Here is a 26,903-nt window from a genome sequence, read left to right as displayed (position 1 = left end):
AAAGTATTCTGAACAGTGTAAACAAGCGTGTACGTGTCTCATTTTCCGATATCATTTGTCATGGTTTTCTTCAGCTTCACTGACCAATAATCTCCACAAAGATGAGGGTAAATCAATAGATTTCTTTCTTTTCTCTCTTTCCCGCAGAGATGGCGGCGGCGAGGGACAGGACAATTCGAAGATGATGTACTTAATAATTGGAATATTGGTTCTGCTGCTTCTGATGGGAGTGGTCTATTTCATTGCATTTTCAGGAAGTTCAGCTGGTGAGCGTAACCGCTTTCGTTCATTCGATCGTAAGGCGTCCGATAATCCTTTCAGTACCGCTGATTTCCTTTGTGAACGCATGGTTTCGCCACCTACCGCATGGTTTCACACCATTTAATATGCAATACAAAATTATTCACAGCCAACGGACATGTTCCAATCTCAGTCGAGCTTTATTGGTGATATGGCCATATTACGCTGTATAAAGATTGATTTGGTCATCGTACAACTCGTCTTCGAGATACCGCGAAACATTGTAATAGTGTTCACGTAAGTGACATTGAATTATTTGCTGAACAAGATGTGACTGATGACTAGGGGTGTGCATCGCATGATACCACGGGTGATTCTTGTTGGAAAAATGGTGTATGTAGAGCAAAGAATTTGACGGCCTAATAAAAGAAAGCAGGAAATAAATTTCAAAGCAAAGCTGTTATCATTGGAAAGATAAGGCTTTTATTTGCATATGCATATATTTTCCCTTAAGAATTACTATGGCGTAAAAACTGGCACTTCTCGTATATCCGACCCAGGACGACTTTGTATGGAAGGAGTGAACATTGCTGCAGGCGTGTGCTCATAATTCGGCACTGAAATGATCAAAACGCAATTTAGAGCGATTTTACCTATCACGTCATACAATTTATTATTTAATTGGGCCCTCCTGGCAAACAAAACTACGCGTACTTCAAGTTTTCAGGTTTTCCTCACCGAAACCATGATTGATTAGGAGGCACGGTATTATGCAAATCCGGAATAATTTTGACCTCCCGAGCGTCTTAAAGTGCACCTAAATGCAACGACACGAGTGATTGCGCATTTCGCCCATGTCATCAAAAAGTAGCTGCCCAGGCCGGGTTCCAACCCGGGACCTTGAGATCAGAAGTGAAACGCCATAGCCACTGAGCTATTGCGGTGGGTGTGATTTCTTTCGGGATGTTCCTATCGAGTGTTCACAGCGCGTTCCTCATATCCGGAAATTGTGCTTAACCCGGTTAGTCGTAACAGAAGTCTACTGTATAGCCGTGATCTATATGGTTTTGATTGGTCCGGCGAGCAGCTGTACCGCGTTCCAGAAATTGAGACCAAGTGGCTCGATCATATCATGCCTGTCTGCCTACGTTTAAAAGAGGTGAAGCTGCACATAAATGATACTTAAGGGTAGTAGAGAAACGCAACTGATTTCAAACCCCCTGTTCTCAATGCCTGCTTCATTGAAATCAACCACAGCGTGTCTATTCAACCTTAAGTTATTTTGGCGTGCTACTGACGTAGTACCGTCAAGACAGCTAAAACATTACCTTCGTAGTGTCGCGTATAACTGTTTGTCCTTACGCTTCTTCGTCGCCTGTGTTGTGTAACAGTGTTCTTTTGATAGTTGTCGTTTATCTCTCAAACTTTTTTTTCTCCACCGAGTGGAGAGGTAAGTTGGGGGAATCTCAGGCGGGGCACCACCCGCTTAGCCTAAGGGTCCGCAGGGTGACCGCGTTGTTGCCCGCCACTTGTACTGGAGACAGAAACCCCCTTGTTCTAATTTCCCAAACTGTTCAGTGAAGGCTTCCCGACTCTTTTGCGCACTTTCGCTTTCTAGTCGCCGGCAGTTCGTCGCTCTAGTTCGTCAAAAGCCCAACGGCTGTCTCGGTAGTTTTCTGTATGTTGGTACTTTAGTTTGGGTGGTAATTCTTTAGGCGGACGACTGCCATCGAGTTCAAACTCGGCTAAGCCCGCCCACGATTGGCTTGATGTATTTGAGTCTGTGTGGCCTGATTGGTTCTGGTGAGCGAGGAATTCGGATTGATGTTGTGTTTGCTCTCTGGGGGAGGGGGGGGGGGGTGTTCCAGATCGGAGCGTGTGCTGCTCATATGTCATAGTTATGTATTGTGCAAATGTAAAGCTTGTAATTCAAGTAACTAGAGGTCAAATAAATCAAATCAGGAAAATGTCTACGGATCTCCTGTGTGCTCACCTCATCTCTCCGGCGCGAAACAAGTAGCGCCAACATCAAATCACACGTTAAAGCGCACGCTAAAGAAACACTGGTGGTGAAAATTATCCGCAGTCGTCCATCACGGCGTCTGCCAGCCCCGGTGTTCCTTTGTGACGTCAAACAGCGTGACAATCGATCTATTCTCTTTTGCTTTCTTTGATTTCAGTGGAGCCAACTGTCGGGGAGGCCGACAAAAGTGCCGGTGACAGCGGTGGCACGGATGGCAGTCGTCGTGGCCCTCCCGCGCCTCCAAAGCCACCTCCAACGGCGAAAGTGGGGTCAACAGGTTAGAGGCCATGTTATCGCACTCTCTAACTTCGCAATGAATGGACTCTAAATGCGAAAATTAGAGCATGTATACGTAAACGCAAAGGTCAGTTCTTGGGGGAAATGACCATTAAAGAAGACACGTAAAACTCAAACCCCGTTTTAGGACATGACGACGACGAGTGATGAAACGGGCTGTCGTGCGACTAGATCACTCGTTGCCGTCTATCGATCGGTGGGTCTCTCGTCCAAAAGATCGATTAAACTGTGGGACGCCGGCGGTCCGAGTATGGCCTTCTTTAACGTTGGCACTCGTCCGTGAATTGAGGCGGATCACGTCTTCTCCGCGTTCGGAGTAGCTCGGTGTGTTTGATGTGCCCGTGCTTATGCAACTCGAGGCGAAATACGAACACGGTTGCTGCTACTTTGGCTTGTATGCACGGTTGAAAAGTGAATAGTCTATTTCACTGAAATTGCGTTTATACTGGTAATACTTAAACTCACCTACAGCGAATTTGTATGGGGCTCCTCTTTCAAAAGCGGCGAAAGGTTTACCGGTCAGATTGTCCAACGCTGCAGGAATAACGCGAATAACTTCGGGGATCGTGTTTTATAAGAATTTTCGATGGGTGGTCGCAATCTTTTTTATGCGTTCCTATGCTGAGGTGCTATATGGATATTGACGAAGTCCGCCATGTTGTCGAATTCGACACCTTGTCAGCTCCGATTGGCCCAAAAGGCTGCTACGACATCTCTGATTGGCTCAAAATGCCTCCTCTACCTCGTTTGCTCCGCCTCTATACGTGTGACGCCACAGACTAACCCTCCTCCTCTCACAGGCCAAGAGGTAACCGTCGGAAGCCGCCAGGTTTTCGTTCGCCTGAAGATTCTAATGCGAAGGCATTAAAATTACTTTAAGGTCCCACAAATATGAGTCCGTATTGATTACATGGGTGCTCCAACACAAGCGATTCTTCATTTACCAGATTGACTCTCAAAACTGGATCCGTGATAAGAAAGCTTCTATCATAGACGGTAATCTTCTCACAGCTAGTGTTGGCGTACTTTAGGAATTACGCATTGGGCTAGCTATTAGTTTCCTATCGTAAAGAAACCACGCGAGAACAGGACATAGGAAAAGGTAACATCGCTCGTAATCGTCGCTTGCTTTGTTGGACCATTACCTGCTTTTGCCCTATTACACTAGTTCAGGAATAGGTTGCTCATGAAAGCGATGGACATAAGGAAAAGGTTGTCACTGCAATAGCTACTCGCGTATGGCGCTTAATAATGAGAAATTCTTTGCAAGCGGGCCCTGTTTCGTAGCCTGTCATGATTTGCCATGAAAATCAATTTTTTTTACCTAGTCATCATGTGGCAGAACTCGAAAAAGAAAATGGCGCGCAGAAATCACGTGCAACACTGCTAATATGTTGAGGTAAAGTGTGCTGGCTTGTTCCACGGCAACAACCTCACACTTAATAAGGTGCGCTATAACGTAAAATCATTCCAAACTGTTTCGATTCCAAACTCCTGACGTCACATTTATGTAACCACCGACGCAAACATCGGGCGGTGACCCGCAGCGCAGTCTGAACAACACAATCAAACACTCTCCTCGTTTATAGGAGGTCACCTTTGTTCGCTTTTAAAACCAATAACATTGTCTACACCCAGCGGTTTTTCTTATCTAATTGGCTGACAAGAGGCGAGGAGCACGTTCTAGTGGAGAGGGTTTCGATGGGGCCGAGCCAGCGCAGTGAAAATAGATAACCGCATGAAGAGGTTGGTGCCGGCTTCTCCGATTGGTCCGCTTCGCCTTACTTAGCTTCCGGTGGCTGGTCGAAAATCGCGGCGGCGTGCAACGGAAATATGAGAATGCCACTTAAACGGATCCTCAGCAAGGAAGAGTTGGCAGAGCGATGTCGTATGCATGCCGAAAGGGCTCGATAACGTTTTACTGTCACCCAAAAAGGTTTATCATGCGCAAATATACGTGCTCACCGGCAGGTGCGAGTAGCGAGGGCCTGAGCGATCGGTGGGCAGCCATCTTCTATTCCTTTCGGAACGGGGCAGTCTGAGGCTATTCAGAAAAATTTGCAGTTTGGTTCGGCATAATAATGCATTTTTTTCGCGTACACGTCACTTTGACGTGGTGAGGTCGCGTGACAGACAGGTGAAGTGGACGTAGCCAGAAAATATTAGGACCAATAGCAGAGGGCTAATGGTGAAAAGGCGTCGAATCAGGAAGGATTATTTTTCTTTGGTGCGGTTTAATCATGCATAATAAGTGTATACACGTTATATCAGATGGGGAGCTATGGCGGTTTTCGTGGCGTTGCGTGACAGACAGGTGAAGTTGAGGAGTGGCCTGAAAATGTTTTGACCAATCGTGGTGGCTGATTGCCGAAATTGGAATCAAAACAGTTTGCAATCATTTTACGTTATAGCGCCCATGGAGTAAGATTGAATGGCTGATTGGAACAAACTCTGGTAAATAATCATGATAATATAGCTTCGACAGACGACACAAAAACTGTATGGAATAAACTATAATGCAATCTATATCAAGCGCTCATGTCAGATATTTCAGTGTGCACAAGTTGGTCTAAATTATTACAGAGATTTCAACTGCGGCTTGTCTCATCACAGGTGTAGTTTGAGCTCAAACACATTTTCTGGCCAGGGTGTTACAAAAAGAACATGCCAATACCTTTAAGTGTGTAAAATTGTTTCCCGGCGTCCTTTTCTTTTTCTGCTTGACGAGGCCGTCGTTTATTCCACCTTCTTTAAAATGCGAAAATACCTGATCTCTTCACCGACTGGCTTAATGCGAAGAGTTTAAACCGTTCCGTATTACCACATTGTACCTGGCATTGACAGCATAGTTAACGGAACAGGGAACAGGCCAAGGATTTCGGCCATTCTAACATAAAGCCCATCCCTAACAAGTGCGCTTGGAATACTCCGGGAAATTCAAGTATTACCTGTAAACTGTGGCAATCTGTAAAAAGCAACCTTTACCTGTAAACTGGTGCAAAAATACCGCGACGTTTGACGCTACTATGTTCTGAAACACGATCTTATTACGTATTAAGTAGGAGTTTTTGAAAGAGATTTTTACATCAAGTTCAATACGAATGTTCGAAAAAGTCATCTTTCAATAGCAAATCGAACACCAAATATTCAGAATTTGTAAAAAAATTTAAATCAACAGCTCCCTGGAGTCCGTTTGGCAACAAAAGGCTCATTTACAGTGTTTTATACGTTTCATGCCTCTAACTTGATGTCCCGTCAACTGAGAGCTTGTAAATTCTTGTAAATCTGAAACAGAAAAGTACGATCACGTCTGGGCCGCGATTTTGTAGCGAGGCATTATGACTTATTCTACTCTAGTCTTATCATCCACCGCTCACGGCCGGCTGATCCCGTTGATAACACGAGCGGACCGTCGCTCCGACCACTGACAAAGCGCGATAAGCGCTAAAAGGCATTATTACATGAAAGGTATCGCTACAAAATACCGGCCCTGGTGCACAAAATTGACAGTCACTTTAGCATACGCCAAAGATGGTGAAGGCGAAAGCCTGCGACCTCGTGCGACGTTCATGAAATTAATTGAAATTCGAATGCGTTTTTACTTCTTATTGTTTTTTTCCGACCAGTCGCAGGTTCGAGCGGCTTAATCGACGCTACATAAATTAACTCTGCCTTCATTAGCCTCACCCTAATTAACTCCAAAGGTCGTGGTTTCAACTCCCGCCAAAGATCGAGGGTGCGACTCCCCCCAAAGGTCGTGAGTTCGAGTGCCTTAATTAACTCTAGTGTAATTGCCCGTACCTTCATTAACATTGCCTTAACGTCAAAGGGGGGGGTTCGACTCCCACCGAAGGTCGTGGTTGAGAGCGCCTGATTAGTCTATCTTAATTAACACGATGATGATTGTGACCCCGGAAACATCAGAAAAGTTGCGCTGAGCGTTTGCGTATAGTTAAGACACAATGCCGGGTCGGTGTAGTAAGTGAATTACTCCACCAAGTCGTCATCGTGTACGATTTCGAAGGCTTTGACGACATGGTTTTCGCACAAGGACGCTGAAGGTGGACTGAACGATGAGACATGTAAGGCTTCCGCCCTAATAAAAGCGGAGAGATAAAAGGAACAGCATGCCCGAGAACCACGTAGTAGAGTGAAGTGCCCGTTGAAATAGCTAACGACGATACCACACGGCAGCACATTTCGAAAAAATTAATTCACGCATGACGAGATTGACAGTGCAATAAATAAATTGCTTTATCTAAATACAGACAGCCAATTAGTATGCTGCGTAAGGTGAGACAGGCTCACTCAATGGCTGGAAAGCCTTACGTATATGTCATCTTTCAGTGCATACATCTTGCCTTGTCCTATGCCAAGTTTTCTTCTGACTGATTTCATGCTGCGTCCATATTTTACTGCTTCCTCAGTCTTTTCCACGTTATAATTTCGAATATCCCTTACTTTCTTCCTGTTGATCAGTTCCGACAGTTCAGCGAATTCCGTCTGATCTCTCGAGTTTGGCACTTTCATGTTTTGTCGTTTCTTTATTAGGTCTTTTGTTATTTGGGAGAGCTTACCGACTGGTTGCCATTGGTGCCTTACCTCCCACTTCAATTGCTGCTTCTGAGATCAGCCTAGTTACGGATTTCATTAATTACCTCTATGTTGTCATGTTCTTGTTCTAAAACTGCTGTATATTTGTTTGGAAGAACCAGCCTGAATTAGTCTGCTTTTACCCTCACTGCGTCTAGGTTGACCTGTACTAATTTTATTCTTTCTCTCTTCAAATTGAGATAAATCCTAGACCTCACTAACCTATGGTTACTGCACTTTACCCTACCTATCCCTTCTACATCCTGCACTATGCTGGGATCGGCAGAGAGCGTGAAATCTATTTCATTCCTTGTTTCTCCGTTAGGGCTTTTACAGGTTCACAACCTGTTGCTGCGTTTCCTGAAGAAGCTATTCATTATTCGCAGCCTATTCTTATCCGCGAATTCTTCGAACATCTCTCCTCTACTGTTCATATATCCTCTTTAAACATATATAGGTCAAACTGGCAGGTGATTAAATAAAATATTAAAATAACAGTAATACAATGTGAACACAGCCACTTCCGGGCATTTGGGATTACATTGTCGAGACTGCGGATGCGTACCACATTCTGACAGTGCGAAAGTGCTTAGCTGTGCCTCTGACAGGATGACTATAGATTAATAGTAGAAGCAGCAAATACAGCTAAACTGGATGGCGCATGCAAAAGCATGGCGTCCCTCACGATTTCTATAAAAATGTTTACGGCGTGTATTTTTAGAGCAACAAGCAGTTGTGATTAAGCGGCCAGCACGGACGGGGACGGGGGTTTTTGTGGCTGTTTCTTCATTTTCGTGTGTCATGTGTATGCTATATGTTTCGGAAACTTCCGAAAATAAAGTAGTTGCAAGTCGCCGCATGTGCGTGTCGTCTTCTCGTCCTTGTCTTTTCGCGCTGCTATTCGGCTACCAAGAATTGAGTAGCAGCTCTTACCACCATATATGACGGCAACTTAAAAGCGCTTCCAGGAGAAAAAGAGACAAATATTTATTGTAATAGAAAAGCTCAAACGTCACAGTTCCACCAGAGGTATGCGAATACGCTCCATTGCCAAGTTTAGCTGCCCGATGGGTAAAAGCAGGACGCTGATTTAAGGAGGAGGTAACCAATTGCATGTTTCATCACTTTGGAAACCAGTTCTCGCCGAATGCAACAACTCGAGGCTGCGTCTCCTGTTGTAGCTTCTTTCGTCAAAATGTAATTGGTTACATGTAATTGTTTACTTGAACAAGTAATAGAATTACAGTGAACGTTACCCAGTAAAAAGAAAGAGCGTTTAATTAGAAAATTACAAAAAAACTTTAAGTAAATAATGGGTGGTAATTGGGAACGTATAGCCTCCCGCATTTTTAGCTATATCGCGTCAGAACACTATATGGTCGTGCGTCCTCCTGAAGGGAACATCGCATTAGACGACTCTTGCACAAGAGAATGCTTGGTGCACTTGAGAGTACTTCTGCCGGTCTCGCTGATTATCACCGCTTAAAGGCGCGAAAATGACTTGTGATATAAGGTCGCGTAATATAGCTATAAATGCGGGATTCTGTACAAGCCTGATAAACATTCGCATGGTTCTATGCTTGGTTCTACGCTTGATTCTATGCAATTGATTTATTGAGTGTATTGTTTGATAGCCGTAACGGGAATACCACAAAAACGCGACAAGTTTAAACCTCTTATGACGCCGCTTTATCTTCTGACAGGCACGACCACTGAGCCTGGCGTCGCTAGCCCAACAGCGCCAGGAACGTCCCCACCAAAACCAGCCACACCAAAACCAGCCCAACCAGCACCATCCCCACCAAAGCCATCCCCACCAGTGCAATCCTCACTCACGCCTTCCCCACCAGTGACATCCCCACCAGCACCATCCCCACCAGCGCAATCCCCACCAGTGACATCCCCACCAGCACCATCCCCACCAGCGCAATCCCCACCAGTGACACCCGCACCTGCGCCATCCCCACCAAAGCCATCCCCACCTGCGCCATCCCCACCAAAGCCATCCCCACCTGCCCCATCCCCACCAGCACCACCCACACCAGCGCAATCCCCACCAAAGCCATCCCCACCAGCACCATCCCCACCAACGAAATCCCCACCAGCACCATCCCCACCAGCGCCATCCCCAAAAGCACCATCCCCACCAGCGCAATCCCCACCAGTGACACCCCCACCAAATCCATCCCCACCAAAACCAACCCCACCACCTCTGGGTAAGCGCGCTAGTACAACTGCACAAGTAATAAATTATATTACAATGATAAAACTATTATTATTGTTATTATTATTATTATTATTATTATTATTATTATTATTATTATTATTATTATTATTATTATTATTATTATTATTATTATTATTATTATTATTATAAATATGAAATGTTAACTTTTACTATCGGAACGGTGGCGGTCTGAGGAAAAGGCTAATGAATTTCGTTGCAAGTTCTTTTCATCATCTTCTATATCAATTCTGACAGAGACATGGCTTTCTTTCGATATATCCTCATAAGATTACTTTCCACCCAGCCGTTACGTCTGCCGCAGTGACCGTGAATGCAATGGTGGTAACATCATCGGCGGAAGAATCCTGATCATTGTTCGTAGTACGCTTGCGCTCGTGCAGTGCGCGGATTCTGAATCAGTGCCCGCATCTGTATGGCTAGGTCTGTCTTCAGCAGGGGTGCGAGCATAATGCTAGGTTCATTTTCCATATCACCCACGACGAATCCATATTTTTTTAATGAGCGCCTACACTCAAATGCGAATATCACTTCCCGCCCTAAGCATAACTTTTTAGTACTTACAGATATTACCGTATCTGGACTACAAGGGGACAACCTGTCAATATCCCACCTTAGCAACTGGATTACTCATAAAGAATGCATGATCCTTGATTTTCCTTCTTTCAACAACGTTCTTCAATTGAACCACTTGCCGAACCCACATGGTAACATATTCGGCCTATGTTTGTCGAACATGGAAAGTGTGCGTGCCTCCCAAGATGACATAAAACTGGTTCGAGCGCACAAGTATTACCCGTCTCTTTCAACTAAGACAACATATGAACAAGGCTTCAAAGAAAATGCCACAACAGCTCGGGCTCTCCGTAATACGATTTCGCCACTGGGGATTATACGTCAGTTTTTATCACTATCTTTCTAATGAAGTCTGGTCCTCTGTATTAAAGTCAGATAATGCAAATGATCAAGTTCTACATTTCACTGACAATCTGCCGGAGGAAATGCGTATGTACGTTCCCCTAAAAGAATGTTGCCCTTCTCGGTACCCACTTAACTTTTCGACTGATCTTCGCAAATCACTGATATGAAAGGAGAAGGCCCACTAAACAGCGAACAGCGGATTTGACAGAGAGCTGAGTTCAACGAGTACCGTGATTTCAGTAAGAAGCTGTACAACTGATCACTATAATTACATTAGCTCAGTCGAAAACGATGTTTCTTGCTGTTTTGCGAGCGAAAGTCATAACATAGGTTTTAACAGCATTGATGGTGTGGCTATTATCATTGCACCGTCTACAAAAAGAAATGTGGTGAGGCTGCAGGATGCGACAGTCGTCTACAGTAGGAATCCCCTTGCAAATCTTGATGGCATCGCCATATAGAAGGAACGAAAAATTCTGAATAGTGGAAAGAAATCATTAATAAAAATATTTAAAAGAAGTTAGTTATGTAAGGTATTATGGCGCAAAAGCAACCAAGGCTATGATGCGCCATGCACAAGATGCAAATATATAATTTGATTATAGTGCTTCAAACAACAAAGATCATTACTTTAAAGTTTGTTTAAGAAGCTTGTTTGATCTAAAAACTTAAAAAGATTGTCTAGAGATACAAGTGAATTTTCAGTCCTAATACTGACTGACCTTTGAGGGACGCCACTAGTCGCCATGTATGAAAAATACGTTTGGTCGTCGATGTTAACAAAAGATGATTTAATTGAGACAAAAAAATGCACAAGTGATTTGGGAACTGAACAGTCAACAAGAATGTACGTAAACTAGAACATAAACAATTAATGACTGACTACCCAAAACCTTTGCTGAAGTCGAAGTGAATAGCGTCAAATAGCCGTGTCTGAAGTACCGGTGCGGTGATCCGTGTCATGAAACTTGGGCGATTTTTCATAGTGAAGTGGTCAGGATGAAATAAATGCTGATTCGGAATCCATGAGTTCTTCACAGTAAAAAGTAATAGGCTGCGAAGGGAAAGCTCAAAATCTTAGACGTGGCACAGAGAAGAGAAATTGGGCGATATTATTCCTAAGTTCCACCGGTCGGTGAGAGGACACTTTTTTCCAAGAATGTAATATATGAGCCGTGATGCGGCTTATATAGGTGTTTGCTGAGAGCCTGCAAAATAAAGCAGAATTCTTCTCCTTACCCATTAGGCACACGGATTTCTAGATTTTCGGTGCACGCTATCGTTGTTCTTTTCGTCAAATTTCAGTTCTAATGTGAACCAGAGGAGATACTTAGACCGTTCAGGTTTGTACTGCGGAACGTATTTTCGCATACTGCTCAAAACGAGATGCGTAAACTATTTGGTTATCAGCACATGTTTGGTATGTAACCAGTGCCCACTTGTTAGCGGACAAGAAATAGTATAAACCAACTAACTCCCAGACTTGAAAGCAAAGCGAAAAGATTCACTTATGCCACTGGACATGCTCTGCCTGAGGGCTGACACAGAGGCGGTTGTTTTTTGTAACGGACGAAATTTATCGAGACGCACAAGTGAAATTTCATAACGAGAGATATGTCTAACATGAGAATTCAACAGGCTAAGGTCTGAGACGTTTCCACTGAAATTGGCGATAAGGTTATGTTGCTCAAAGTAACAGCAAACTAGAAAGTCAAGCAGCACGCTGCATTTGTTCTCCATGTGATGGTTGTAAGGAGAATACGAGGGGACCCTCTCCCCCCCCCCCCCCCCCCCACCAAAAAAAAAAAAAAACGGACTGAGAGGGCGCTGCTATTCGTAGACGTAGTACAGCTTTCAGCCGCTAGATGGGATTAGTAGAGCCCTTCATGAAGCGATTGTGCAGACGGCGTCAGTGTGTAGGTGAACGTGCGAGTGTAGTGTTGAGTTTCTCTGACTGTTCGCGTGTTCCTCCTGCACATTCATTATGGAAACGTTAAAAGAACAAGGAGCGTGTGTGAAATTTTGCTTCCTGTTTAAAAAATCGGCAGCGGAGAGTCTCCAAATGCTTGGAGAGGCTTTCCAGGATGATGCTATGAGCCGCACACAAGTTATCGACTGGTTTGGGTGCTTTAAATGTGGTGAGGTATGAGTGTTGAAGACCAACCTCGTTCTGGAAGAACTAAAACGCCGGGAAACAAGGAAAACACTGAAAAAATTCGCCAAAAAATCAACGAGGAGCGTCGATTCACGATCGACGAAATTTCAACAGAGACAGTCGTGAGTTGTAGCTCGGGCAGCGGATCTTGAGGGAGAATTTGCACGTGAGACATGTTTCCGCTAAATTTGTTCCGCACCTTCTCACACAGAAGCAAAAAAGGACAACACGCTTTAACCCGAAACGCTGTTGGGAAAGAAGCAGCTTCATGAAGAGTGCTTACGAAGCAGGCGTCCCACTTCGAGCAGCCTTCCCCAGCCGACCGCCACGCAGAAAGATGTGTGTTTCGGCCTCTCCGTCTCACCCATCACTCGGCAGGCAGATGGGTCGAATGTAATCACTGGGAAGATAAGTCGTAGGCTCGGTTTGAGTGCTGAATTAAATTTTATGCGTGTCAAATGACCCATTGAGCGAAATGCAGCTCCACTAACGTGAAACCTGGGGAGGTGCGAAACATGCAGTGATGCACCGCTAATGGGCTTATACTTCCTTAAGAAATGGCTCATAACCCCGTAAATGCGGCCTGCCAATTACGACGACCGAAGAGAAGTGAAATTCTACGCTGGAATGATGAGCGGCAACGCAGTGGAAGACGACCTCGAACGCGGGAGCAGTGGCACGAGCGCGTGCCAAGCGCGACCAGGAGCCTCTTGCTTACCGTGACTACGACAGGAGACACGGACAGCCCGGGCACCTAAGGTGCTTCGCACCTAGAAACCATGCGCTTGAATGTGTCCAGGCGTCCAGAACGAGGTGGGTCTTCAACACTCATCTAACCACGTTTAAAGCGCCCAAACCAGTCGAAAACTTGTGTGCGGACCAGAGCATCCTCCTGGAAAGCCTCTTGAAGCATTTCGTGAGTCTCCGTTGCCGATGTTTTAAGCAGGAAGTAAAAACTTCGCACACATTCTTTGTCCTTTTAAAGTTGCCATAATGACTTCGCAGACGGAACACGCCAACAGTCAGAGAAACACGACACTGCGCTCACACGTTTGCCATCACACTGACGCCGTCTGCTCAGTCGTTTCGTGAAGGTGTCTACTGACCAGATCTTGCATGTGAACTCTGTGCTATATCTACGTATGGCAGTGCCCTCTCAGTGTGTTTAATTTTGGGGCTCCCCTCGTATTTAAGTGTGCTCCAGTCAATTCCAGGTGTACTTAAATTCCGAGGAATGATCACGCTCTTCTTGCTACATACAGATAATACACTTTCAATAGAAGAGATGATCTCATCAAACAAGACAGCGGATATATTCGTCGGTACATAGAGATATCTAATTAGCAACTTCTCAGATAGGTGCGATAGGCTGATTTCTAGATAAATCAACTCCTGTACACTAATGTCACATCGCCGAATACACCTCTGTGAACTGTCAACAATAGTCACCACGTTACCACCTCTTTGTTTCAACTCACTGAAGTCGCGGTCACTGCGTAAGACGTTCTAGCGCGGTGGGAAAAATACTTAAGAGGAACTTTCACTGCGGAGCCCTGTTTCGTAAATATGAAAAGTATGAAAATAAGACAAAATGACGTTGTAGAAAAATTCACGCGGTTTGGTGCGAAGTCCACGACTATGTTGATAAAATATGTCCACATTGGACACTACTTTGATCCTTGGGGTTTAAGAATAACATCAGAACAAAACAAATGCACGCCGATGCGATGTGTATACACGTTATAAACTTAATGTATCAATAGACTTTGAAATTTCGTGTCATACGTAAGAGCAATAACTCTGCTGGATAGTTTATTCCACAAAATAATTGCAATGTGGGAAAATTACATTTTAAAACTTCGATGCGACAGTTTAATTTGCAAATTTTCTAAACAGAATTGATTCTCCTTCAAATATAATGCGAAGGGAAAAGGTGCGTTTTTTTGCAGCTGCCGGTTTTGTTGGAGTAAATTGATATAGGATCTTGGGACAACGGACCTTACCGGAGCTGGAGTAATGGGGATGTGAATTTGCATTATCTTGTGATTTAAAAAAATTTCTACATTTTGTTTTCTTATAATTCTTTAACTTACCATTGCCACTTCCAGAATATATTTACTATAGGTGGCTCATGGTTTACAGGATTTTATTCAAACCAGGCATTATGTGTTCGTAGAAGCCATCAAAATGCGCGTGCGTGCGTTCTCCCGTGTTTCAATCGGCAGTTAGTAGAAATCGTGTTTGCGTCCTGACTGGTACTCGCTCTGAAGGTGCGCTCTGCGTGATGTGGCCAGGCTCACCTCGAGCTCTAATAACAGGTTTTTGCCTGATCTTCTCTGCAACTGTATTGCGGAAATAGTTGAATGCAGTTCAAGTCAAATATTCCAAGAGAGCATCATAAATTTATAGGACCTGCCAAAGCGCATTGGGTTTGATAGGTAGCAGAGCCTGACCGGCTGCACAGAAACTTATTACAAGAGAACAATAACAGCTATAACATGTTTACCTGAAGCTCAGCGTTGTTGACTAACATCAAAGGTAGAAAGCTAGACAAGTTCTCCTTGCCGAGCTATGTGCTCCTAATAACTCCCTTTTCAGGACTTATTTGATATTCCTAGCAGAGTGCTCCTATTGGAGTCATTTATCAGAGCGAAAGTACTACGCTTATGGAACGAAATTACTCTCGTATGACTGACGCATTGGACCAAAATCCATTGAAGTCTTTATTCTTCGAGTTACAGTGCTCAAAGCTTCTATATAAGGTAAATTCACATGCCCGTGCTAAATCGGATAAAAATTTGGTCTATCTCGTTAGGTTTTGATTTTACGCAAGTTCTATTTAATATTTTTGACCAAAAAATATACGGCTTCTAATATTTGGCCTAAAACGTAGCAATCTATTCTGGTTGATTCAAGAAATGTATTAAGAGCAACCTTCACGTCAGGAAATATTGGTCTGGACCCTAGAGCAACCTGATGAACTTCACCTCAACACACCAGCGTAAATTATTCAGCAGCGTTTTCAGAAAACGACATTTCAAAAGATCCGCTGAGTTAAAACGAGTTTAAGTTAGCAGCATTGAGAGAGTACTTCCTTTCAATAACATACGCATTTGCGACATTTAATCGGCAGTTCGGCGTTATCGCAGTGATTATCTCAGGACCAATACATTACTTTCATGCAGCACAATGGGACGACAAAGACTGAACTCCGACTTCCTTATTATACCTGTCTGCCTTTAATAAACTTCAATCACCAATAAGCAGACACATATATAGTACAGAATATTCGCGAAATGGCCCAATAAGGTGATCCAGTGTAAAGAGTTGGTTGTGGTGTTCCGCAGTAAGACCACCCATGTTGGCTTGCACGATCGGACAAGAGAACGTGCTCATTCACTTGGTGCCCCCCGATGGAACATGTGACGTCGTATTCTACACGGACGTCTTCTTCAACGACACGAATAGCAAGATAGAGCCGTTGCACGGCGACACCGCCTTCGATGTGATCCGGTATTTCGTAGAGCATTACACGAAGACAACGTTCGGGACTTCGATGCACCCGGGGTGAGCTCATCTGTTCATCCTTTTCTTCTTTGTTTGTTTGAAAACTGCCACCTGTTAACAGCGAAGTTGTTTATTAAACCAGCCGTATTTGGTGGTGCGTATCAAGAAACTAAGAAAGAAAATAAAATACACTTTCTTGCCGAGGCGGGATTCGAGCCCACGTACACCCCCGGTACCAAAGCGAGCGTCGTAACCACTACGCTATACAGCCTTTTTTTTTTTTTTTTTTTTTTTACCCACTACGTTATCCTTACTTCGTATAGCTCTCTACTAAGTTGCTATCGCAATTGATGCTTCGCCTTTCGGGTGAAACTGCGACTTTTTTTTTCAAGACGATAGTCTTTCTTGGGGAACTTAAACGCTGAAAATTTGGTTTGTCTGTCTGTCTGTCACCCGATTCAGCCACCCGGCCAAAGTTGGACCACTTGCTTACCGCCCACACTACTTAAACTGGTACGGCTGTTCATACCTGTGAACGTTATCGATCACAAAGTAAATATCACGCATATCTGAGGCGCAACATCACTAGGTAAGTATTAGGAGGTGTGTTCCTTTAATAGAAAATACATAGATACGTAACTCTAAAGACCCTAGTTTCTTAAGCTGCGCTGAAAATGCCATGCTATGCGCGCCTACGAACGACGTTCCCCGACTGCGCGCCGACGAGCACCCTCTGCCATGGAGGAAGGAAACCCTCTGCACAAGCTCATGTTTCCCGATGTATTGCCAGATGGCGTCCATGTCTCACGCAGGGCCTCCTAAATTTTATCAATGCCAGCCAGATGCGGCCGATTCAACATAAAGGAAGCGCTGTCTGAGGCAGGGCAAAGAATAATTTTTTACACCACTACGTTATACAGCCACGCTTGCAGAACGCGCATTTATGCGAACCATATGATTGCGTTCGAGCGTCGTAGTCTTCGTCCAAAGCTGGCGCGTTCGTAAGCCCGTCCTCTGCGAGGTGAAGAGGTTTTGCGTGCTATGAGAGCGATAAAGAGAGACGCATTCACGGAGCAGGTCTCCCGGAACTGCGTGTCGGCATTGGAACGCGGTGTCGGTGTTGCAAGCGGCGCTGTGCAACGCGCAGTGACGGCCGTAAGTCTGAGACGTGCGAAAAGAAATTATCATCATCATGATAATAAGATGAAAAGTTCGCGCGCACTTCCGGAAAATGCTGGACTACGATCGCCCAGCTTCGCTGTTTCGAGCGTTGTTCGGCCACGTGCCAGGTTAAGCGTTTTTTTTTTCTTTTTCAACCGCTGTATTATACTCGCGATACGGCTTCTTAATTATCTATGCTAGCTTCACATATAGCGTGTGACAAAGGGGCTACCGTCTTTTCTGCTTGTGTTAAAGTAGAAATTTCCGGCAATATTATCACTTGTAGAGATATAAATACAAATTTATTTATTAACACTCTTCACCGAGCTAGAACACAGCCGAGATGGCGGAAAGGCAATCTCTATAATCGCCGTTGCTTTTTTACACGGTGACCAACATCATCTTTGTCACACTGATTGCAATCTCGTGACAGTGACATCCGGCCGGAAAAGCGCCGACGCGGCGCCTAAAGCAGAATGGTAGGCGAGAGGTATAGCTTTAGGCGGACATGTGCATCATGTCTCAGGAAGTAGAACGCGAGGTAGGATCGAACAGGGCTATGTCGCAAGTAACGTCCGTCACTTGTCATGCTAAGGGCCGGAAGTACCGGACATGTTAAGGGCAAGAGTACCGCGAAAGTAGTTTTTTCAGAGAAGCCACCGGGCCGAGAAGAGGGCCAGGGAAGGACAGTGCAACCCGCACTGAATCGGATGTACCGGTGGTTGGATTGGTATAACAATTTTTGGTGTATTTGCGACACTGAAGCGAGGCGGGTAATCTTACGGGTCTTTTATGTTGTAGCAATGGTGTCGCGAGCGTGTTCCGTCGATAGTTGGGTAAGGGTCGGACGATGCGTGTCAAAAAGGAGCGTTGCTTCTCCTTGATACAGCCTATACAAGGGAGTGTAGCCCGTGTTGTCATGGCCTGAGCAGCTATACGCAAAGGGCAGAAAAGGTCATTGTGTCCGAGACACGATGATCAGATGAAACATGCAATGAGAGCATATCAAGGATCGTGGGATTCAGGCGTTCAGCCCGACCGTTCTTTTGAGTGTGGTACGCAGTTGCAGGCTTGTGTTTGATGGCACAAGAACGAAGTAAGACTTCGATGCCTTCGGATCAGAAGTAGCGACCTCAGTCTGTGAAAAACTGAGAAGGACTGCCGTAATGTAAAACGACATCTTGCATCAAGAAGTCGGTGATGTCTCGTATGCACGTGGTTGGCAAAGGTCATGTGATGGCGTAATGGGTCGCCTGATTTGTAGCAGTAGCCACTTATTATTTGCCAGCGGTGAAGACTGGGAACGGGCCCAGAAGGTCGAGGCTAACATGGAAAAATGGCTCATTAAAAAAAAAAAACATCAGTAAGCTGGAGGAGCCACGCAAGGGAAGAGCTGACCTTTACTGGCGTGGGCACGACTCGAAGGCAGCGATATAAGGATGAACCAAGTGGTAGAGACCAGGCAAAAAAAGAAAAGCATCGCCGTACAAGGTCGTACGTCCTGAAACACCGAGGTGGACGGATGCAGGGACACAATGCAGGTGCTCGTGTGCGGTAGCCCGGAGATGAGAGAAAAGACGAGACGTGCTTCCTGTCTCTCGGCGTGTATGTTCCTGCGACATGCCATTGACCATGGCGAAAATATACAATTACCGGGACGATGAGTCAGAGTACAGGTAGTTAAGATCTCCTAGAGACGCGTCCCGCCGTTGCTCATCCCTAATGTAGCTTACAGCGGAAAGCGAGGAAATGCCTGTCGGTGTGTCCTCTACACAAATAGCTCACTATACAAATATGTGCACCGTTGTCGATAAGGGCAGTAACGGGGAGGCCATCCACATTTACAGCAAGTTGGTCCTCGTACGCGGGTCGGGGGGTCCGATGCAGCGTCACCTCCTGGAGCTGCATTGTTTAGTTTTCCTGGGAAGAGCGTGCAGAGGGATGGGGCAATGAATAGCGGCAGGGCAGAGGTGACCGCGAACGACGATCGTGCGGGGGAATGTGAATGGCTGGAGCGTCTGGTTGGTGTAAGAGCGTCTCGGAGTAGTGAGCGGCGACTAGCGGTCTTCTGCACTGGCTGGCTCTCGTCGTGGCAATGGTGAAAAAATGTGGTTGATCCCTCTTATATAGGAATCGGTATAGAACACGAAAGTGAAACGTGTCTTCACAGAAGTAGTGTAATGTTTATTGCACATTGATATATAATGTCTATTGGTGTTTTGTGGCTAAAGCGCCCTTAGGCGTTGATGCACCCACGCTGACGCCTGGTGGCACGTCTCCTCCATCACGACTACCAACGTCGATGACCATGAGCAACCGTCGTGCATATGGAAGCTGCACTACGCTGCACACGCTAGCACAACGCGAAAGACGAAGCACGTAAGTGACACACTAATACAACGCGCAATACAAAGCACGTAACTGAATCGTCACCGAGTCAAATCAGCGCGTACAGCACGTCGTAATTGCAGCCTCCGCGATCAACTTCAGAAACATTTTCAGAGCTAATTGCGGAGGCCACGCTCCGCTGTGCTGAGTACGGTGAACGCCACCTAGTAGTGCTTCTGCGAGAACGCGTTGGTAGTGCTTCTTGATGCCAGCGTCCCTTCGAATGCTGGCATCGAGGCGTCGAAGTGCTGAGACCACCGAAGCGTTCACTGTCGGTGCGCGTTAGTGTCATAATGCAGTACTTCTCTTTTCTGCTCGTAGGCGGCGGCACCGCCCCGAGCAAGAGCGCGGGTACACGGAGGAGTGTTAGATATATAAGGCGCGTAAAATGAGCGACGGAATGAAGGTGGGCAATATTGGCAGAGACGAGAGATATGTCGCACGCCGTCGCAGAGAAAGCAAATGGGCTTGTTGTTCTGGACCACGATAGCGCCGAAACATTACTGCATTTCTAGGAGGCAGAACAAGAGAACTAACCCGATGATGAGTAAGGGAGCGTGAGGGCATGGGTCCTAGGTTAGCCAGCTCTGTCCTATCGATGACTTGAATTAAAGAGACTGTCGGTTGGAAATCATCGGTAGGGCTTGTGAAAAACGTAAGTGGTGACGCCGCCTAAATTTCACTGCGCACGATGCGGACAAGGTTAGTGGTGGTGGGTCGCTGATTGGGCGCCTGAAGACCCATGCAGGACGACGTAGCGGCAACGCTTTGAAGCCGCATAATTGTTGGCCAATTCGGCGACTCTTCAGTTCTTGAAAACGCTTGCACTCCCTGATAATGTCTTCGACGGTTGAGCAGTCCTTAAAGACCAGTAAATTTAAAGCATGGTCAGCAATACCTTTAAGGACGTGGACGTTGTACGCCTTGGTCATGTTGGTATCAACACGGGGCAAGGGGTGATAACGTCAAGTATGTACGACACGTACGACTCCGTAGAAGTTTCAGCGCAGCAGGAGAGGTCTATCGAATCGGCACGGCGGCGACCAAGTGGTTTGCAAAATAGGTTACGACTCTTCTGCTTGCATAGATCCCGGCTAGTCATATCGGTTTCGTGAGTGTCAAACCAAACACGCGCTGTCTCGCTGACTTAGAAAGCGACATTGGCAAGCGTCACTGCCTGGTCCCGCAAATTATTATTATTATTTTTTTGCATTTTGCAACGCACTCGTAATTCCTAAGCCATTCACCGACTTCGACGCTGTCAATGCCGCAAGATGAGCCAGGGTCGCGGGGTTGGATCAAGATCAGCGGCTGGGGTCCCGTTTTTGCGGTTGAAACAGCAAATACGACCTTTGACACGGTGGACCTGGGCAGAACACGTCCACTGCGGAGTTCCGTTTTGCCTAGTACTCCGCACTTCCACCAAAATGCCATGGGTAGAAATCTCAATAGAAATGTATTTGCAAGCTCTTTTTGCTGAGCTACAACTCAGCCAAAATGGCGGAGACAATGATGATGATGATGATGATGATGATGATGTCTCAACTGCATGACTCAGACCCGTACTGGGGGATTGGCAAAGATTTCAGCACCTGAACTTTTACACATTTCAAGAAACTACAATAGGTCGCATTTCCACAGCCGGAGCGCCGTTTCCAGAATCCGCGTGCTTACTCTCGACTCCAACGCTTATTAGGAGCTGCGCGTTTGCATACTCGGCGTGCTCTATATTCCATAGCGCTGTGAATCCCTCAACAAGAGCCAAAAAAGTGACGGTTGTCTCGTCACTAGCGTTTTCTTGTGCACCTCACTCATGTTGAGGTCACGCAGGCTGCGCGGTCTGAGTAAATAGAAATGCGCGCGCAACCATGACTCGCCTTTCTCGCTGCACCACAGCAAAAACACGTGCGGTCACTGCTGCACAACAACACACGTGGCTTCAAGCAGACAACACGCCATCGTAGCCACGCCAATCTGTCCAATGTGGACAGATTTGACGCTGACTACGCTAAATTGACGTCAGACGACCGCCAAACGGACGGATGGAAATACCGGCGAGCATTTTCAATCCGGACCGCGAGCGGAGGAGGCCGGACTAGGCGAGGGCGTCACGTTTTGATGACGCGCGCGTCACGTGATACGCCACCCGCTGCGAAAATTCCTCCTCCGTCCGATCGTGTGAATGCACCTTAACTCGGCTGCGCCGATTCAAGTGATCACGTGACTGTTTGGCCCGCGGAGCAGGCGAGATTTTGCCCTCGCTTGTGTATCCACCTTTAACGGAACGGTGTCGTTCCTCCGTTCCTCCGAAAAGAAACTAGTTCCAGGAACGCCTGTTCCGTACAATACTGTGTCACGGACACCGCGCGCGTTCGGTGCGAACTCGGGGTAACGCGAACGGCATCGGCAGCAGCTCTGCACGTCGCCTCGTTGGTGCTGCTACAATTTATTTCTCTCTCTCTTTATATCTACCGAGCATAGCGCGCGCTGCACGAGCATGCTCTCCTTCCCTTTTCTTAACGTCCCATGTCAAGGTAACATGTGCACGGCACGGAGAGGAGGCGAAGCACACGCCGCTCCGCGAGGTGGGTGCTAGGCAACGCTTGGTGACGTCATCGCCAGGCGCAGTTTCTTTTGCACTACGTGGCCTAAAGAAAAGCTTAAACAGCTGCGCTGCTGAAATCTTCAACCGTGGCTTTCTTGTAGGCGACATCAGTAATTGCAGCAACGGAAGGAAGGAGATGATTCCATTGATTGCTCATGCTTCGTATAAAGGAATTAAAAAAATAACGTTGGTTAGGCATGTGGAGAACCTTTGCTTTGAATTCGTCGTCACTGTGATAAGAAACGTAGGTGGGGGGCAGAAGTTGTTCTTTGAAGTACGATGTCTTATGAAATAGACACAAACGAGAGTAGATGTGGCCCGATTGGAGACAAGGAAGACCAAGCATTGATTTTGTAGAGGATACGCTGGCTTCACGCAACTGGATGCAACAAAGCGGGTGGCACGGCGGTGTTTGACACTTTCGAGAGCATGCGATAAGGCAGCAGCGCACGGATCCCAGACGGAACTGGCCCACTCTAGCTTGACTCTCACCAGGGATATATAAAGTAGAAGTTTCACTCAGGTAGGGGTGGAGCGAGAATTTCGGTGCAAATAGAGAAGCACGATGCTGGCTTTCCTAACTACCAAATCAACCTGCATATTCCAAGATAGCTCCTGTGTAATGTGTATCCCCGAGGTATTTATAACAGGAAACAGATGCTAGGAGGTGGGTCGTCGAGGGTGTAAAGGGGAGGGTGACTTAAAAGTTGAACTTGAGTGGTTGTTGTTGCCGTCGTCATCGTCGTCGTTGTTCACGTTGTTTGTGAAAGGAATAAAAGACTCTTTTCTGTTTTTCCCAATCTTGCGCAGGACGATCGGTCAATTCATACGCAACAAAAAGCAGGATATTAAGAGCGCCATGACCAAGCTCTTCAATGACAAATTCGTGCACTTCGGCATGCTGAACGTAGATAATATAGAGGACTACGACACGCTCAAAGATGGACCACTGCAATACTTGAGTGTAAGTATACGTACAGAGGGCCATTATATTATTTTTATTTCTTTAATATACCCTCAAGGACAAAAAGCATTACAGAAGGAGAGGGTCACTAATATTTTAGCATTAAGAGGGGGGAAGGGGAAATGTCGGTATATGGCAGTGGGAATTATTCTTGACTGAAAAGAGCACCGAAAATAACGAGAAAGTGAGAAAATCATACACATAATCTAATAATCGTATCAGGCAATGTTAATCTCTTCATAAATGCATCATCATTTTCAATAGTAGCTAGAGATGCGGACAGGTGATTAAAATCGTCGGATGTACGTGGCACTTACTAATTTAAATAATGCTGTATAAAAAGCAATTTTGCTCGCACACGTCACGGTGACGCTTAAACGAAATTTTTTAAGGCGATTAATGAGGATTTTCAGGTTAGGACGTAGTTTTAGTTTGCGCTATACTAGCGACATGATCGATAAGATAAAATGAACGTGACAGAATTTTTCGGCACATTTCGAGCGAGTTGACTCTCGACACACGTCCCATAATTATGCGGTGAACTCGAGTTTACTACGAAGACGTGTCATACCGAATGTACTCGAATCTCGCTGGCCTCGATTCTATGATGACGGCCCGAATTGGGGCAGTAATATATAGAACAGATCCAATGCACACCTTAGAAGCTACGTGAAGCGAAGCGTTCGTGCATCTGTTAATCAAATGCTTTAAATTTGCCCATTTTGTTCCTGCGTCTTTGGCTGAAAGGAAACTGGCAAGCGCATGTATCCTCGCAAACTCGTGCTGCGCAGTGGGACAGCTAACTCTTACAATGCCTTGTGTTTCTTCCTTTCTTCTTATTTATTTTAAATGTACCGCCCGGTCCTTGGCCAATTCTCCGTTGTGGGTATGTAGTATAGTACGAGAACCACCATCATCAATACGTGGCGATCATCATCGATACGCGGCGAACCTTTACTAGGCGTTTTATTACGATAGCAGTTATATGGACATTTCAGTCACATTTCTGCCGTCGCTGTCACCGTGAGATTCTGTATAATGTGGAAGGGCAATAAAATCGTGCCCATTAGCTGTATGCTGTATGTGCGAGTGAAAGCGTGAGTGGGTTCAATCTCGGTGGCTCAATTTCGCGTACGCGAGGTAGGAAAGCGGGAACGAAGCGCGCCATCTTCTGTCGCATCCCTCTATCGCATCCAAGGGCGATGGAAAGGAGGGGTGGGGGCGCGGCCTCCCCCGGGTGGCCGCGCGCCCGCCCGGGCTTACGTATCTTGAAAGCCATCGGCGACGGGGGCATAGTCCGCCATGCGCTGTGTTTTCGCTGCATAGTTCCCGTTTAATAGAGACGCAGCACGAAGGTCAATTCGCTTGCTGCCCGCGCGCTTCCTCATTCCAGCTTTTCCTCACTCCAGGGCAAATGGCCAGCCGAGACGGCTGGTGGCTTCATGCGCGCTTAGGGTGGAAGGTCACGTGATCTCAAATTACCGAGAAGCGTTTGCTCCCTGCTACCGCGCTCTTCATTAGGCTAACGACGTCACGGCGACAACTCGCGTTCATAGAGTGAGATATGGTCATGTTTATCCGTGCACGCGTTGCACTATGTTTTTTTTAAAGCGTAAGCATTTCTATGCTTACCCTTCGTGCTGGCTGTCACTTTGTCTTCGTGCTTTACCTTCGTGCTGGCTGTCGCTCGAACGTGGACGGAGCGGTGAAAACACAGCGCGCGGAGCTATCAGCAGTCGGCACACTCTGTCTGCTTCCCATATCGCTTTCGAGATAAGGTCCGCGCGGTCGTGCCAGAGTATGTTTCATCCTTCCGTGCCGCCTCCGCAGCATGCCGCAGTCTTTGGACGCGGATGGACAAGCTGCTAAAGAGCGATAACGGCTTATGATCGGAACGTCATCAGCGCGCCTCGCGGCGCCACCCGCAGTACTTTTCTTTCTTTATCAATACACGTTGCGCCGCCGTCCTCACCAGTTCGTGTCGCAGCATCGCTGTAGTTGGTACTGGCCAGAACAAGTGTGAAAAAACTGATAATGAGACCGGACTGCGTTGAGATGAGCAAGCGCCACAACCCTTACGCATACTTAGACAACTGCCAGATGAGTTTCTGCGTGAACCTATTAGTATAACCGAGTGTTTGCTACAATATATATATTGCTGATAAAGCGCGAGACGCTATTTCGTGTATTTGGCAAGTGCTGTCGCTATCAATGCTTCGCATTTTAGGTGAAACTGCGACTGTCTTTTTCCCCGTCGTGGTGTTTATGGTTCTGGGATCGGTAGTGCCTGGAGGTTGCGGTCAAACCCCACTCACGAATACAAGCCGACACCCGACTTTTCTACATAACCTTAGAAAAAAAAAAAACGTATTGGCATACATTAGAGCAAATACGATATGTAGAAGTATTCATAGTGCAGCACGTGATGTAAAAAAAAGTTACATCGAACGCTGTTAGGGTTCTGAATGACATGAATGTGAGTATTCCAAGGCAGGCTGGGCGCAATGTGGCGACCGATGTACTATCGTGAGCAATATGAGATCGAACACGGGAGCGCGTGAAAAATAGCCTCAAAGCCTAGATAGCGTCATACGTGGATGGCGCTGCCGAAACCGGAGGGAAAAGGAGGGGCGCTCTTCCGCGAACTGTTGGCACTCCCGCTTCGCTAGCGTACAAAAAAAAAATGATAAAAGTGGCGTATCCGAACGCTCAGCCAACACCGCCTAGATTTAATACAAGCATGACCTGTGCATTATGACAGTCTACGTCACAGCCGATATCTCAGCAGCTGCATAGCTTGATGGGTCATTTGAGGTAGCTGTGCGCGTTGATGTGAATTCATATCACCGCTAGCGGTCAGTGACATGCTACAAGCTACCGTTTTGCAGCAATGATATCGAGGCGGGAGTGTGAACAGCCAGCGGAAGAGCGGCGCCCTTTCCAATTTGTTTCCAAAAGTGGCCGCTGCTAATCGGCCGATGTAGGGTTCGAGGCTATTTTCCACGCGCTCGCGTGTTCGAGCTCATATTGCTCACGATAGTACTTATATCAGGACAATCTTACTTGTGGTGCACGGTTCAGTTTATTTAGCAGAACAAGTTCGTTTGTTTCTCTAGCCACAGGCATACAATTTACGAGCATTGACTTTTCTTTGTATTAGGCATGCTATAAAAATGGAGAAAAACACTAACATTGAATAATGGTTTTGTAGCACATTCCGCTATCATCAGCGAATAAATCAATGGTACAAGAAACGCATTCTGACAAGCCCTTTATATTCGTAAAAAAAAAAAGCCGACCTTGCAAAGAGCCCTGCGATATACCGAAGTTCGCCACAGGCGCTCGACATTTCAGGCGTCAGCCTATAGCCGAGTTGAACTGAGAGTGGTTAAAGAGAAAATGTGGTATCCATGTTCACGTTAGAAATCTTGTGTTGATATTAGGCAACGTAACGTTATACCCTTGGCATCTTTATGAACATTTAGATCGGTGCATATGTCGTAGAAGCACAGCAAGCTGCACGAGTTGCTATGACAGCGTCACAAAGACACCAAGTGCACGAACCTACAGACTAAGAAAAGAGCACAACAGGGCCACCTGCCGGAAAGTTAGTAAAATAACAGTATATTTCCTGTCGTTAGAGATGTAATTGTTTAATATATGTTTATAGATACATATCTATATGCACACGTTTGCAAGGGACCAGAGGCTTAGCAACACAGTTAGCTTAATGGACAAAAACCACACCTGCAATGCGAACATGTGGATTCTGAGGAAAGCTGTGGCCAACTTATTCTTTCGTTA

General features: G+C 46.1%; 1 protein-coding gene across 1 annotated transcript in view; it reads left to right on the top strand.

The window, feature by feature from the left end:
- LOC125947102 (synapsin-2-like) overlaps positions 1–26,903 on the top strand; it is a 51,370-nt gene that overhangs the window by 14,179 nt on the left and 10,288 nt on the right. The window contains exons 3-6 of the mRNA XM_049671450.1: positions 2,421–2,540; positions 8,857–9,369; positions 15,822–16,041; positions 22,946–23,099. Of these exons, the coding sequence (XP_049527407.1) occupies positions 2,421–2,540; positions 8,857–9,369; positions 15,822–16,041; positions 22,946–23,099 (1,007 nt within the window). The remainder of the gene's footprint in view (positions 1–2,420; positions 2,541–8,856; positions 9,370–15,821; positions 16,042–22,945; positions 23,100–26,903) is intronic.

This window comes from Dermacentor silvarum, chromosome 7 (genome assembly GCF_013339745.2).
Source record: "Dermacentor silvarum isolate Dsil-2018 chromosome 7, BIME_Dsil_1.4, whole genome shotgun sequence".
Lineage (NCBI taxonomy): Eukaryota > Metazoa > Arthropoda > Arachnida > Ixodida > Ixodidae > Dermacentor > Dermacentor silvarum.
Note: the sequence above shows the minus strand (reverse complement) of the source record. Positions and strands in the feature narration are given on the sequence as shown.